This window comes from Gopherus flavomarginatus, chromosome 2 (assembly GCF_025201925.1).
Source record: "Gopherus flavomarginatus isolate rGopFla2 chromosome 2, rGopFla2.mat.asm, whole genome shotgun sequence".
Taxonomy (NCBI): domain Eukaryota; kingdom Metazoa; phylum Chordata; order Testudines; family Testudinidae; genus Gopherus; species Gopherus flavomarginatus.
In genome coordinates, this window is record NC_066618.1 from 234280131 (window position 1) to 234296381 (window position 16251).

A 16251-nucleotide genomic window follows, 5' to 3' on the forward strand; every position below is an offset into this window, starting at 1 on the left:
GCCCACCAAGAAGTCTCCGGGCATGGACGCGCTGACCGTGGAGTTCTACCGCGTATTCTGGGACATCCTTGACCCAGACCTGGCCAGTGCCTGGGCCGAGTCCTTGCAGGGTGGGGTCCTCCCTCTCTCGTGCAGGCGAGCTGTGCTCGCCTTATTGCCGAAGAAGGGGGACCTCCGCGATTTACGGAATTGGCGTCCCATCTAGCTCCTCAGCACGGACTACAAAATCGTAGCCAAGGTCATCTCACTGCCGCTGGGGGCCGTGCTGGAGGACGTGATCCACCCAGACCAGACCTACACTGTCCCGGGCCGTAGCATCTTTGATAACCTCTATCTGGTCCGGGATCTCCTGGAGCTTGGGTGCAGGGATGGTCTGTTGTTCGCCCTCCTGTCCCTGGATCAGGAGAAGGCGTTCGACAGGGTGGACCACGGGTATCTCCTGGGCACTCTGCGAGCGTTAGACTTCGGGTCCCAGTTTGTGGGTTTTGTCCAGGTGCTGTATGCTTCCTGGTGTCTGGTAAGGCTCAACTGGACCCTGACCGAGCCGGTCAGCTTTGGGCGGGGAGTGCGGCAGGGGTGCCCCCTCTCGGGCCAGCTGTACGCTTTGGCCATCAAGCCCTTCCTCTGTCTCCTCCACAGGAGGTTGATGGGGTTGGTGCTCCAGGAACCAGAGCTGCGGCTGATCCTGTCGGTGTACGCCGATGATGTGCTCCTCGTGGTCCAGGACCCGGGCGACCTGGCACGGGTGGAGGCTTGCAAGGTGGTGTACTCGGTGGCCTCCTCCGCCCGGGTCAACTGGATCAAGAGCTCTGGCCTGGTGGTTGGGGACGGGTGGCAGGCGGGCTACCTCCCACCCGCGCTTCAGGCCATCCGGTGGAGCGCGAGTCCGCTGCTCTCTCTCGGCGTTTAGCTTTCCGCCACGCATCCGTCTCCGCCGGAAAACTGGCAAGGTTTGCAGGACAGGGTGGCAGAGCGGCTCCGGAAATGGACAGGACTCCTCCGGTGCCTTTCCCTTCGAGGGAGGGCACTGGTGCTAAATCAACTAGTCCTGTCCGTGCTCTGGTACCGGCTCAATACCCTGGTCCCCACCCCAGGCCTCCTGGCCGACCTCCAGAAGGTGGTTCTGGAGTTCTTTTGGCCAGGACTGCACTGGGTCCCTGCAGGGGTCCTCCACCTGCCCCTGGAGGCGGGAGGGCAGGTTCTGAAGTACCTGTGCACTCAGGTCCACGTCTTCTGCCTCCAGGCACTGCAGAGGCTTCTTTATGGTGCAGGTAGTCTGGCGTGGAGAGTACTGGCGCACGCCTTCCTGAGCCACTTCCGAGGGCTCCGATACGACTGGCAGCTCCTTTATCTCAATCTGAGGGGTCTTCCGCCAGACCTCTCTGGGCTGCCGATCTTCTACCAGGACCTCCTCCGGACCTGGAAGCTGTTCTCTGTGACCAGGTCCGTGGCGGCCACCGAGGGGGCAGATCTCCTCACGGAGCCTCTGCTCCACAACCCCCAGCTCCGTGTGCAGGTGGCGGAGTCCCCCGCGATGCACCAGAGGTTGGTCCTGGCAGAAGCTACCAGGGTCAGAGACCTCCTGGACTACGACCGGGGAGACTGGCTGGATCCCCTGACACTCACTCAGCATATGGGGCTCTCTAGACCTTGTATCCCCCAGCGCGTACTACAGCAGGTGAAGGCCGCTTAGCTACCCACTGCTTTGGCCTACCTCGACCGGGTCCTTTGAGAGGGCACTCCCCGCCCACCCTCCACCCCGAGCCCTCTGGACCTTTTCATTAGACCCCTGCCCTGTGGACCCGACCGGCCTCCCTGCCCCTTCTCCGCAAGCCGGCTACACGATTTGCAGCCGGTCCATTTCCAAGTTGCGCCAAGGAAGCCTCTCTACACACTCATGCTCCATGCTCTTCACTTCCTCACTCTTGTGTCCCACCCCATCACGAAGTGGCGGGACCTCCTGCCACCTCTGGAGGGTGAGAAACCCCGGTGGGCCAGCCTATACTCCACCCCGGTCCTGATGCCCGCCGGGGATATCAGTTGGTTGTTCCTTCATGGGGCTGTGAGCACGGGCGTGTATTTGGCGCAGTTTACCTCTGTCCGAGACACCTGCCCCATCTGCGGCATGAGGGAGACCCTGGCACATGTTACTTAGAGTGCGCCAGGTTGCAGCCCCTATACCGGCTCCTCACCAATATCCTATTGCATTTCTGGCTGCACTTTTCCCCTCACCTCCTTCTCTATGCACTCCCTATCCGTGGCCCCACAAAGTCCCGGGACCTCTGGGTCAACCTCCTCCTCGCCCTGGCTAAAATGGCCATCTATGCAACCAGGGAGAGGAGGTTGGCCGATGGAAACTCCAGTGACTGTGGGGATTGTTTCCGGTCCTTAGTCCGTTCACATATCTGGGCGGAGTTCCTCTGGGTGGCGTCCACTGGCTCCCTTGACACTTTCGAGGAGCAGTGGGCGCTGTCTGCGGTTCTCTGCTCAGTGTCCCCTTCAGTCTCCCTTCTTATGACCCTTTGACCGCACTCCTGTCCCTGTTCTTTTATTAGTTGTCCCCCGGAATCAGTTGGGTTCTGAGGTCCTGTAGATCCTCCCCTTAGTCTGGCGGGGGGATCCGTTAGCAATGGGCAGGCTTCCGCCCGCCCTGTTCCCGGAACCCAATAGGTACAACATCCCTTTTGAGACCACAATGGCTTACAGAAGAATGGGACGGAGTCTGGTGTGGTCTTAGTTTCATAACAAAACTTGAGTGACTCCCCAATGGCACTCTGCATGCAATTGGCAATGCTTTCCCAAGGGCAATCCGAGGAGTTGCTGACAGCATAGAACTGATAGCGACACTGCGGGGCCAGGGGGTTGCTCCCATTCCCATAGAATCCATGCATGTGGCACAGCAATTTTACTTCTTGGGCTCCAGCTGTTAAGCATCTCCTCCAGCAGTTCAGATGGATCACAGGTTCAGCATAGAACCTGGACAGCATCAGACTCCAGACACTTATGAACAGCAGGGTGCTGGTGCAAGGATGGGATGTCATGGCTTGTGTTCGGGACCTATGAGGTGGCAGAGAAGAGAGAAAAAACTCCCACACTCCCCCCATATATATTGGAAGAATCTGGGACCAATATTGCAGGGCCAACATGAAGCAGTGACCTGTGCGAGGGTGGCCATAATAAGCTGATGACTTCTTTGGCTTTATCCTGCCTCAACATCAGGGTAGGCACTGAAAAGCCCACCAGTGTGTTTTCCAGTGGCCCCAAGCCATTCCTTCTTGCTAGCCAAGATGGATGGCTGGCAGAATGGAGAAGACAGTTATAATATTCCTTGTGGGTCAGGTGGTTTACCCTTCCACTCTTTGAGCTGTGAGGAATGAAACCATTTCCACCAGTGTTTCCCATTTTTTCCATTCAGGATTTTTCCCTGATAAACACTGGGGCTGGCTTGATTCACAATAAAGCAGGAGCCATCCCAGGTGTGTGTCAAAGAGCGCTCCTTTACTGAAAACCTTCTGTATAGTACTGGTTGGTCTAATTCCCATATCAAAGAAGTTTTCCCCAGTCTAGTTTTTTGTCTGTGTTTTGCTGTACTATGCCCAGCTGTGCTGCCATTTGCTTGTGTAGAGCAGCTATTGTCTCTGCTAAGGTTTGTACCCATTCATCTTTTACCACCTTCCCTTCCCAGGCACCAGGCAGTTCCACTCTCAACCACCAACTTTCAGGCATGCGCATTTGCCTTCCAGTCATAGCTTCAAAGGGGGTGTACCCATGTATCACCTTAGAGCCTCTTAGAGCCATTAAGATGATTGGTAGTTTTTCATCTCACTCCCTCCCTGAGCTCTTTACTTGTTCTCTCAAAGCTTTCTTTAGCATGCAATTGGTTTGTTCAACTTGTCAGGAGGACTCAGGGTGTCCAGCTATGTGGAAACGTTGCTTAATGCCTAAAGCCTTACATAGCTCTTGCATAACATCTCCCACATAATGGGATCCCAAATCTGAAACAATTACTCTGGGAATTCCCATTCTTGAGAAAACCATGTTAAAGAGCTACATAGCAGTGACAGAGGTGGTGTTGGTTTTAGTAGGGATGGCTTCCACCCATTTGGAGAAGGGATCTACTATTACCAGGCAGTGTTTATTCCCTCTACTGGTGGTGGGTAAAGAGCCTATGTAATCTATCTGAATCCAGGACCAGGGACCCCATACATTGTGCCTCGATACATTTTTTTGAACCTGGCGATCAGCATTAACCATGGCGCACTGCAGACAATAATCACACCACTGATCTAAATCTGCTTTCATGCCTGGCCACCATCCTATATCTTTAACCCTATTTAAAGGATCCTGTTATCCTCTATGCCCTTGCTCATGCACAAACTGAATCAGGTCCCCCCCAGTACCTGGCTAGGGACTTTCCAGTGCCTTTGCCAATCTGCATCCACTGCCCACCAGACTTCTCCAACCTGCTCAGTCCTGTGGGATCTTTCCCTGTCTTGGCTAAGGACCTGATTTCTGTATCCCCATCTTGAAGGGTACTGCAGTCAAAGTATCTATTCCTTTGCCTAAAGTTTTCCTCTGGGTAGCTACTGCCTCTATTTGCTCTACCTGGTCTGTGTCTCCAGTGTGGTTACTAGTAGCAGCAGCTTTGGCTAAGGCATCAGCCTTATTTTTCCAGTGTGTTTCTGAGTGATTTTTCTAATGCTCCTTTGTGTGACTCACCCAGCTGTCTCCAGTTCTTCCCTTGATCAGATTTGCAATTTGTCTCCATTTGTCTGAATGAGAAATGGAGCGCCCATCTGTGGCTACCGTTTCTCTACTCAGCCAAAGGGGGAACCACACAGTGATGGCTCTGGCTGTTCAGTCAGAGTCAGTGTAAATAGTAACAGAAGTGTCTTGAGATTCATAAGCTAGGACAGTTCTAACTGCCTTCACCTCAGCAGCTTGGGCAGAACAGAGGTGAGCTGGTCTTTGGAGCTTCTTTCCCTCATTTACGCGGATGGCTCCATACCCTGTTCGGGGATAACCTGTATGGTAGAAACTTGAGCCATCTGTAAACCAAACTGCAAACCCCTTCTGTTTAGTGTCTGCAAGCCTCATGCCTCCCTTGACTGGCCACTCAAGGTATTTTAAAAGGGGAGGCAGGTATGCTCCTCTCCTTCTAGCCCATATGGGGCTGGCAAAACGGCTTGCTCTTTTTTAAACTCGACTCTTCAGTTTACTAGGATGAGGTCCCATTGAGTGATGCGGGGGTTAGAGATTTTCCCTGATATTATGTACTTGAGTGGAGAATGCAGTCTGAACAATGACCTTTGACCCTCCAATAATAAATTCCCAATGCGTGAGGCTCCAGACCAATGCAAGACACTCTTTCTCACGGGGAGGTAAAGCCTTGCTCTGTTTGATCCAGGAGCCTGGAGGCATATGTGATGACTCTGAGGTTGTCACATTGCCTTTAGTTGAGAGCAGCTCCGAGGCTTGTCTCTCAGGAGGCCAATTGAATCACAAAGAGCAGGGCAGAGTCCAGATAAGCCAGGGCAGGAGCACTAACCAAACCTTGTTTCAAGGTGGCCAGGGCAGTCTATTGGTCTGATCGGGGCCGGCACCAGGGCAGCAAGCAGGTTCTTGGGGCGGCCAATGGAAAGGGGCAGCACGTCTGGCTCTTTGGTGGCGAGTCCCTCAGTCCCAGCCAAAGAATGGAGCAGCAGTAGTAGAAGAGCCTATCGTGGCTTTTTTTTTCCCCCCTGCCGCTTGGGGCAGCAAAAAGGCTGGAGCTGGCCCTGGGTCTGGTCCCCTTTCCTGTCTTTCTTTAATAACTGGTTCAGAGGCTTGGCTTTGTCAGAGAACATTTCAATGAACTCTCTGGAGAAACTGAAAGTTCTCAAGAGAGCTCAGAGGGCGTGTGTCGGTAGGAACAAGTAGCTTTCCTATCATTTCTACACTTTCTTGATCGGGAGTCCAGCCATCCTCCCAAGACACACACCAAGGTATTTCACTTGTTGCTGTACTGACTGAGTCTTCTCACGATTTACCTTAAATCCGGTTGCCTGCACTATAATGAACACCTCCCTGGTGATTTCCTTGTTCATTTCTGAAGTGGGGGTGCATATTAAAATGTCATCCAAGAATGATATTACCTGTGGGTGGTGGTCAGGGCACAAATGCTTCCACATTTTAGTGATGTGGGCATGACAAATACTAGGGGAAGAATGGAAACCTTGAGGAATCCGGCTGCAGGCATATTGTTATACCAACATGAAGAATGGAGGGGTTTAGCCATGAAAGCACTAGCCAAATCCCACTGTGATGCTGGCAAGCCAGATGTCAGTTCTTGCCCAAGCTGCAGGCATTAAGAACTGACTTGTAGCTGAAGACCAGACCAGATCATTTATTATGTTAGTTTTCCTCAAAATAGGTATTAGCCTTATAAGAATGTATTTAGTGTTTAGACTTTATGAAAAACTTGTATGTTGCTGCATGTATTAATCTCACATAATATCTATATCCCATGTTATAAGGTAATATTTAAGTGTTTTCTCTGAATCTGTAAACCCTCATAGTCAGGTGAGAACCATTACCAAATGTGAAATACTAGTTTGCCACAAGAGGTGTTATCCCCAGCTCAGCAAAAGAAGGCCCATAAACATCAGCCAAACCATTGTGGAACATCAGAGGACAAAAGATTTTGATTGCTGTCCCCTCCCCCCCAATGCCCAATGAAGAGGAGATGGGCACATGAACTCATCCAATCAGCTTGAATTCTGGGGGAAGGGAATAAAAATTCTTGACAAGCAGGAACTGCCTCTCTTTTGGCTGTTGGAACTCTGAAGGGCCAGAGACTCTAAGCTGAAGCCAGAGACCTCCAGGGGTTGCCTCCCGGATCTGCCCTGAAAGCCTCTTTGAATAGATAGACCACTACAACTCTGTCACTCTTAAGATTTAAATGCCTCATTTGTGTTGATATGGTTATTTGCTTTAACCTGTAAATAACTCTCTTCTTCCTCTTTCCTCATTAATAAGCCTTTAGATAGGTTATTACAGGATTTCCTATAGGTATTGTCTTTGGTATAGGATCTAGAAGAGGGGCTCTGAAACTGAGGGGTCAGGATCCCTCAGGGGGTCACAAGATTCTTACGGGGGGAGTCACAAGCTGTCAGCCTCCGCTGTAAACTGTGCTTTGCCTCCAGCATCTATAATGGTGTTAAATATATTTAAAAGCATTTTAATTGATGGGGGGGCACACTCAGGGGCTTGATATGTGAAAGTGGTCACCAGTAAAAAAAGTTTGAGAATCACTGTTCTAGAGTATCAGCTGATCTGGGGCAAGGGATTGGTCTCTTGGGACTGGAAGTAACCTAAATGTGGTGCGATTTTTGGTACAAATGACCATTTATCACTAAATCCAGTTTTTGTGGGTGGCAAACTAGACAGGAGAGTGTAACGACTGTCTGTGGTGGTAAGATTGTTATAGTGATTCAGGAGTTCACATTTATTACTGGCTTGGTGAAATCCAATTATAAAACACACTACCAGTTTGGGGTGTCAACTCTGTTTTTGGCTGTCTGCCCTGATGCAGGTGCTCACATTTGTGAGCAACTCCAGATAGCATGACACTCTCCTCCACATAAAAGCCGTAGGAAAAAAATCCAACTGCAAGACCAGGGTTCAACTCTTTACTTCCAGATAGGAAAATTAAAAAGAATGGCCACTTAGGGTATGCCTACACTAGGTGTGCTATAGCAGCACAGATGCAGCTATGCCACCGTAGTGCAGTCCATTGCCACAGCGCCGGAATCGGTTTTTCCATCACTGTAGTAAATCCACACCCTTGAGGGGGAAAATTCACCCACCAACCTAGCTGTGTTTACAGTGGGGGGGTCGATTACCCACCTACATCGCACAGGGTTTTCACAGCCCTGAGTGCTGGAGCTAGGTTGATCTCAGTTTAGGTGTTGACCAGGCTATAGCATGTAGCTGCTCTGGGGCAAGAGCCAGCTGTCTGGTCTGTGTGTGGCCAGCGCCTAGCGCAGTGGGGTCCTGGCCCATGCACAGTGTCCTAGGCCGCCGCAGCAATACAAACAACAATATCCCATAACGGATCTTGGCCGTCAGACCAACCAGTGACATGGACGGCCCCTTCCCTCCGCTAACGGGCGGGGGCTGCCACGCTCGTCCCAGCGCCCGGTACGCACAGGGCGGTAGAGCACCACAGCCAGGCTCCCGAACCCAGGCCCCGGGCGAGACAGCCAGACGCGGCACCTGCTGCCTCAGTCACGGGGGCCCGCCTGAAGGAGTCTCTCGCCCCTCGGGCACTAGGGGTGCAGCTGCACCAGGAGCGTTTCCCTCCCAGCCTCAGGCAGGCGCAGGGTTCCTCGCGGGTGGGGCCGGGGTAAGAGCTGCCCGTCACACGAGCCCTCCCCAGGCACCGGCTGCCTCAGCACTTCCGGGTCGGCGGGGGCGGGGCGGAGGAGGTTGCCTTGCGTGACGTTGCTGAAGGGTTCGGGCTGCTGCCGCCGCTGCCTGTTATTGTTCCTGCTCGTGCGGGATTGCCGCCTGCGGACGCTGAGCAGCTCGAGGGGGGGGAAGGGTCAGCTCGGTGGCCGCTAACGGTTTGGAACTCTCCGCAGCGCGAGCCCTGACAGCGGGGGTGGGGTGGAGCGCGCGTCACTGAGGAGGGAGAGACCGAGAGGCGGCGGGGACTGGGCGGCCATGGCCTACGCGTATCTCTTCAAATATATCATCATTGGGGACACAGGTAAGAGGGCAGGGGAGCGGAGACCTTTACTGCGGAAATGGGGGAGGGTTGCGAGGCGGGGAGAGCGAGAGCGTCCGCGCTAAGCCCGACCCCGGCTGACCCATTTCCGCAGTGGTGGCGTCGCCGACGTGGTAACTTGCCCCGCCCTACGCTCGGCAGAGGGCCCCGCCCGACGTGGCTTTGGCCTGTGCTACTCGACCCCGCGCCCGGCTGTCCAAGCTCCGCAAGAGCTCGCGGTGCCCGTCGCTGGGGCCTGCTGTCCGTCTGAGGCTTGTGCGGGGCCTGAATGCTCCGGGCCCGGCCGGGGTCCGGCCCGCGGCGCTGGGGGCGGGAAGAGCGTCACGCCGGAACATACGAGAGGGGAGCGGCCTTCCTGTCGCTCTGGTGGTGGCTGACGCTGTTCGGCTCCCAGGGGCCTTGCAGAAGCGTGTGTCAAGGCCCCTGCCCCAAGGAGCCTCCATGTGCGAGAGCCTTAGCGCTTAAGGCCACTAGCTTCCCCCCAGTGTAACCTCAGCACCAGGCCGCCGTGGAAACCAGCCATTTAACCAGGCATGTTATTTTCTCCAGCTGGCACCAATAAGTGCCTTGTCCAGCTAGTTGAGGGTAACTAAAATGTACCTCTGCTTCTGTCACTAAATGTCCGTATAAATAGACTTCAAATGTTGCCTTCTGCCAGGTCACCATCTGGCTTGGTCCCTTTCTCTTGGTTAGGCACACCCTTGCTCCTTCCCATAGCCCAGTGGCCAGTGTGGGTTCATCTCTAGCTTTGAGAGGCCTTAATATATGAGGCTACTCTCTATGATAGGGCTGAAAACAGCTAGCCACAGGTGTTAAAATCAAGTTTCCCAAGTGAGTGTGCTTTCCTCCCCAGTGTGGGCAGGGCCTACAGCTAATCAAAATTCCACAAAATTATTTGGTGTAAGGTGTCATATTTTGATTATATTAAAATTGATTTCACTATAGTCATGGCTAACTTTAAAAAAAAAATCTATGATGTATCTACCTGGAAAGATTTTCTTTGATATTTTATCAAACATGTAAGTGCTCTAAAATACTTTACTAAATATAAAAAGGCATTTAGACCAGGGATTCTCAAATGTTATTGCACTGCAACCCCCTTCTGACAGTTAAAATTACTACATGACCCCAGAACGGGGGACTGAAGCCTGAGCTCGCCTGAGCCTGAGTCTGTTTTAACTTTAAATGCTGAATGTGGCACAATATGACAAAACTCTAAGATGGAGGAAAATACATGTGTGACGGAAACGTGTTATTAATTTAAAACTATTTCTTATAATTTGTTTCAGGATTCAGAATTTCTGATGGAAGCTTATAAAGGACACAAAATCATGGCTAAAATAAATTTACTTTTAAAATGCATTCTGCTTATAAAAGAAGGGGGGTCATATTTCTGTAAATGGCTAAAACAGGTTTATTGTGGAAACTCTTCTGTGAATTTGTGGTGTTTAGATCCCTTGTGAGCACTTCAAGAATTCTAGTATGGCATCAAAGAACTGACTTATCTGCACTAGTATTTTCATACTGATCCAGAGATTATTTCAAGGATTTCCATGTAGAGTCTTCAAAGTTGAATGGTGATTCTGCAATTATTTTTCAATGTGTTATAGAAAGAAAAGTTAAAGGGAGACATTACTGAACTATCAAAAGATTAAAATTAAGTTGCTCTCCACTGCTCATTACTTCGTAACGGAAATCAGGTTATGCAAGTAGTAACAAAAATGGTATGCAGTTATACCAAAACTGCATGTCTCTGATCTGAATCACGATGCCGAGTGCTTTTATTCACTTAAGTGCAGGTATCATAAGTGCTTTTTTAAAAAAAAAATTAAATTGCAGCTACAGAAAATTGACTAAAACTGGCACTTCTTACTCAGCCGATCTCATCTGTTTGTGTTCTGCTTACTTTAGTGGCTTCTTACTGTCTGAAGCTAACAGAAGCAACAGCTTTGGTAGAGTGATATGGATTCTGTTCTAGATCATATCTTAGAATTGTTAATGTCCAGTTGCAGAGTTTCTGTTGTGGGTGAGGCACATTCCAAAAATATTGTATCTTGACTTTCAGATCCCAGGTTGTGTTGGAAGGACTGTGAGCTAGGAAAAGAGAACATTTATAAAACTGAACAGATTTTATCTGGAATAAGTGAGGCAGCAAGCATGGAACCCTATGATATAATTTTTAGTTATTTTTCAAAAGAGATACTTAAAGTATCATTGCTTCTAAACAGCAATCACTAGAAGAAATGGGCCTCTCTTTTACGGCATTCTAGAAATACTTAGATTCAGTTTTCAGATACATTGAATTAGCTAGCTGTAGACCACAAACTGTGAAGCAGGTAGTAAATGTTTAAGGTAAAATAACATTGTGCTTCTATATTAATGGATAACTAAGCGCTCTGTATAAGATCATTTCAATCAGACTTTTAAACTGGCAGGTGGTTATTGAATAGTGTTCTGTTTCAGTTGTTTTACATTTGAATCTGTGACACAGGATGCATCATGGACCATCAAACATAGACTAGTTTCTCTGCGCTCCATGTCAATGCACGAGGGGCCTGTTGAACATTTAATTATTAACTACTATTAACTATTAAACTATTGAACATCTCCTTTTAAAGAGCACATATTAAATCAGACCCAATTAAGATGAAGAAACTCCTTGTAAGTTTACATGTAACACAAGCATCAAGTTCCTCCTGTAGAAAGGTTATATTCCTGATGGCAGTGACTTCACCTTACAGTGCATAATGTGTCGTAGTGATTGATCATCTTACACTAACTTTTCAAGGTTCTGTGGATACGTTGTGAATTCCTTCCAAATATGGTGATGGAGTCCCATCTTATAGAGTCATTCATCCTGGAAGGGTACTTCTCCCGTCCCCCACCATAAGCTTGAAGGTCCCTTCACTTTTATCAGTAGGTTAATTGGAAATCCTGGAGTCTACCCAGCTTTTTAACATCAAATACAAAAATTTGGATTTCCTGTTTCCAAGAGGAACATCTGTAAACAGCTGCTGATTGTATCTTTCTTTTTCAGCCTCACAGTCTTGTAACTTGAGCATCATGTCAAGTCTGATTCCATTTGGGGCTGTGAGAGGTTATACTATCTCTCTGCATTCCAGACAAGTGACCAGGCTAGAAAGCGTTGGAGGGCCTCCTGGTTTCTATGCAAGGAAGCAAGAGTTAGCTAGGAGGATCATGCAACACCTACAGTGCATTAGCTTCACAGAAAGCCAGCCTGGAGCACAGGAGAGGTAGTGCAGGCTAATAAGGAGCTTGCGAGTATAGGTATCTCAGGCTTCGTCTGCACTACAGAACCCATACTGGGATAGCTGTGCATGTGTAGCTCCTTAGTAAAGACGTGGCTCATGCCAACAAGAGTTTTCTGTTGGTGTAGAAATGTAACTGACCTCCCTGGATGACATTTGCTACATTGACAGAAGTCCTCTACCATCAACATGACTGTGTCTACGCTAGAGGTTTTGTCGACATAGCTATGTTGGTCCAGGATGTGGTATTTTCACACTGCTCACAGATGTACCAGCTGACATAACTTTTAAGTGTAGACCAAGCTTCAGCAACTGTACTGGAAATCTACTTTTCATGAAGATAACACTACTAATCTGGTTTTGTTTAAAGTCAGTTTAGTGTTTTTTATAAACTGTTTTGTTTGGTAGTCTTTGAAAGTTTTGTTTTCTCTCTTTCTAAAAGAGGCAGTACAAAGACTTGCTGTCTGATTAAATACTTTTTACTTGTTCCGAAGAGGAAAAGAAATGTTGTTTCAGCACATTTGATGTTACACATACTATGAGACAGAGAACAAGAGAAGCAGAGACTGAGGGTATGGCTACACTTGAAATTTCAAAGCGCTGCTGCGGCAGCGCTTTGAAGTGTGAGTGTGGTTGGAGCACCAGCGCTGGGAGAGAGCTCTCCCAGTGCTGCATGTAAACCACATCCCTTATGGGTGTAGCTTGCAGCGCTGGGAGCCGCGCTCCCAGCGCTGCGGCACTGATTACACTGAGGCTTTACAGCGCTGTATCTTGCAGCGCTCAAGGGGGTGTTTTTTTCACACCCCTGAGCACGAAAGTTGCAGCGCTGTAAAGTGCCAGTGTAGCCAAGCCCTGAGGAGGAGAAGGAGGTAGTTGTAGGCAGGCAGGAGAGTTCAGGAAACAAACAAAGACTGTTGCCTTGAATTCAGGGTCTGACTCTATAACTGCAAGCTATAAGGTTAGTTGGAATTTCCTTCTGCCCTCATTATTGAGGGACTAATGGGAGACTACTCAAGAACATGATTGAATATGCTTCAGCTGCCAGCCTCAAGTCTGTTCAATAGATTTCAGTGATGCCAAGTAGTCATCTCCTAATATGTAACCAAGCATTGTTTAGATTTGGCTTGTAAACGAGTTTGTTTGCTTTCTTTCTTGGCAAGGTGTGTCCAAACTGTTGGTCTCTATCTTGAATTAAGCAGGAACTCAGGCTATCTCAAATGTTGCCCCCTTCACGATGTCTTAACCAAATATGCATAACAACATTAAAATAATGTTATGGCAACAAAGTGAAGAGCACACCAATTAGGAAATAACAGAGTTAAGGCCTGTGCAATTTTAAATTTGCCCCTTTGTTTTTATGTACTATGATAGTAATTTATTACAAGATCACATACTATTTTTCACTGGGACCTCTGCTTCATTTCACCTACTACAAAACTGTGCTGAATGAATGAGATAGCTGTTCAAAATTTTTTTTTGGTCCTCATTGTTCCCTGTGCCCCAGGCATTATTATAGCATACCATCCAAACATTGCTGGGCCATATAGTTTGTTGCCTCACAAACACTAATGAATCTATTCTCATGACACCCCTGTGAGGGGGAGGGATAGCTCAGTGGTTTGAGCATTGGCCTGCTAAACACAGGGTTATGAGTTCAGTCCTTGAGGGGGCCACTTAAGGAACTGGGGTAAAAATCTGTCTGGGGATTGGTCCTGCCTCAAGCGAGGGGTTGGACTAGATGACTTCCTGAGGTCCCTTTCAGCTCTAGGATTCTGTGATCAGGTCATGAAATGCAATCATCATTTTACAGATGCTTAAATGAGGCACGGGAAAATTGACTCCCAAGTTGCATGGGGAGTCTGTTGCAGAGGCAGGGATAGAACATGTTTTTCCTGGGTTCCAGTCTAGCATATTAAGTGTGGATTGTTCTCAACCTCTTGTATCCAGAATACAACTGTAACAAATGTGGCAGACATGCTCTGCATCTTGGAACAATTCACTATGCAGCCCTGCCTAATTCTTGGTCTTATGTGATTATGTAACTAAAGATTGTGTCATATATACATACAAGAGGGCGGAGTTAAGTTTGGGTAGGCCACCTTCATTATGTCCTGACTTTTGACTGCTTCATTTTGCAAACTTAATGTTCATTTGAGGTCTTAGGTAAACTCCACAAAATTTTATACCCAATCTAGCTGTGCAGTTAATAAGGCAAAAGATTTTATCTTGTTTCTTGCACACTTTTCTGCACCAATTCTCATTTGAGATCCAATTCTCATTTGAGATCTGCCTTCTTCCCTGCATATCTTCATTCAAATTTGCTTAAACAATATTTGCGTAGAAAGTTGACAAACCACTACGAGGTGGTTTGTGAACAGGGGCCACTAACAGGGAGTTTTGAGGGGGAGTTTGGAAGGGGAGTGGGAAGAGGGCAAGGTATACTTGCCAATCTTTAAAGCCTTTAAACTAAACTATAATCAAAACTTCTTGATTTAAACAAAAACCTTATCATTAACCCAGATAGCTGTAGGAGAGAATGCAGCCAGAAGCCCAGCAGCAGAGTGGGGGCTATCCTGTTTATTGCACTGAGTATAACATGTATGATTACCTGCCCTGTAGTGTATGTGTGCATTTGGTGCAAAGAGCTCCAGACCCTCAGGGACTGCATAGGGCAGTGGTCTCCAATGTGATGCCTGCGCCCGTGAGACATTTATGTGCGCCCGCCTAGTGCCCAGCAGGGGAGAGAAGCCGTGGCCCCGCGCCTGCCGGGGACAGAGAACTCCAGGGCTATAGGCTGCGGTCGCCGGTGTTCTCTGTCCCTGGCAGGCGCGGGGCTGTGGCTTCTCTTTGGCTTCTCCAGGGCTGCAGGCTGCGGGCCCTGGTGTTCTCTGTCCTCGGCAGGCACCGGGCCGTGGCTTCTCTCCGGCTTCAAAGCCGGAGAGAAGCCAAGGTCCCGCCCCTGCTGGGGACAGAGAACTCCAGGGCTGCAGGCTTCATTCTGTGTTAAAGTAAGAATAATAAATATATTTGGACCAACAATTCAACAGTGTTTAACTTTTTAAAAAAATAAATAAGATGAAAATTGTTTATAATTATTTTGTAAAAACTCCTTAATTTTTCTTACAGGTAGATAAAAAAGAGCGAATTCACATGGTAAGGTGAAAGAGTAATTGCCGAATTATTTAATATCTTTTACCTGTAAAATTACCCTTTTTATCTAATGGATTCATATATTATGTATATTAAATGTGATGATTTTCATATTATTTAATGTGCAAATACAAAATAAGCCTTGAAAAATTGTTGGCGCCCACCACACTCTTCTGAAAACATGAATGTGCTACTGGCCACAAAAAGGTTGGGGACCACTGGCATAGGGGCTTTGGAAGCCAGGGTGGCGGAACTGGAGGACCTAGGGGAGACAGAGAGAGATGTTAACAAGGCTTTCTGGGACACTGTAGATTTGTCCCAACTCCGGTCAGACAGCTCCTGCGCTGTTAAGAAGGATGACTCCTCTCCTTCTCTGAGCCTTTCAACAGGAGTAGAGGGAAACCTTCCCATAGTTGGGACCTTCCTTCCGGATGATGTTGGGATATCATTTTGCCCTGAGGTTACCTCTCCGGGAGAGGGAACTCCAGTCATTCGGAAAAGGCAGGTGTTAGTAATGGGAGATTCGATCATTAGAAACATAGCTGGATTTGTGATGAGTGGGAGAACCGTGTGGTGACTTGCCTGCCTGGTTGAGAAGGTTGTGGATCTCTCGAGGCATCTAGGTAGACTTATATGTAGTGCTGGGGAGGAGCTGGTGTTCGTGGTACATGTAGGTGCCAGTGACATAGGAAAGAGTATGAGAGATGTCTTGGAGGCCAAATTTAGGTTGCTATGAAAGAGACTGAAATCCAGGATCTCTACGGTAGCATTCTCAGAAATGCATCCAGTTCCACGCGCAGGGCCAGGTAGGCAGGCAGAGCTTCAGAGCCTCAGTGCATGGATGAGACAATGGTGTAGAGAGGAGGGGTTTAGATTTATTAGGAACTGGGGAAACTTTTGGGGGTAGAGGGAGCCTATAGAGGAAGGATGGGTTCCACCTAAACCAAAGAGGATCCAGACTGCTGGCACTTACTTTAAAAACTGCTCTGCAATCTTTTTAATGTTAAGAGATGGGGGAAAGCTGATTGCTGCAGAGGAGCACGTGGGTCAGACACAGACTTC

At 48.6% G+C, this 16251-nt stretch overlaps 1 protein-coding gene across 1 annotated transcript in view; it reads left to right on the forward strand.

Moving 5' to 3' along the window:
* Positions 1 to 8448: 8448 nt before the first annotated feature.
* The window catches only part of RAB2A (RAB2A, member RAS oncogene family), an 80248-nt gene continuing 72445 nt past the window's right edge, over positions 8449 to 16251 (forward strand). The window contains exon 1 of the mRNA XM_050938943.1: positions 8449 to 8752. Within this exon, the coding sequence (XP_050794900.1) occupies positions 8707 to 8752 (46 nt within the window). The 5' untranslated portion in view covers positions 8449 to 8706. The remainder of the gene's footprint in view (positions 8753 to 16251) is intronic.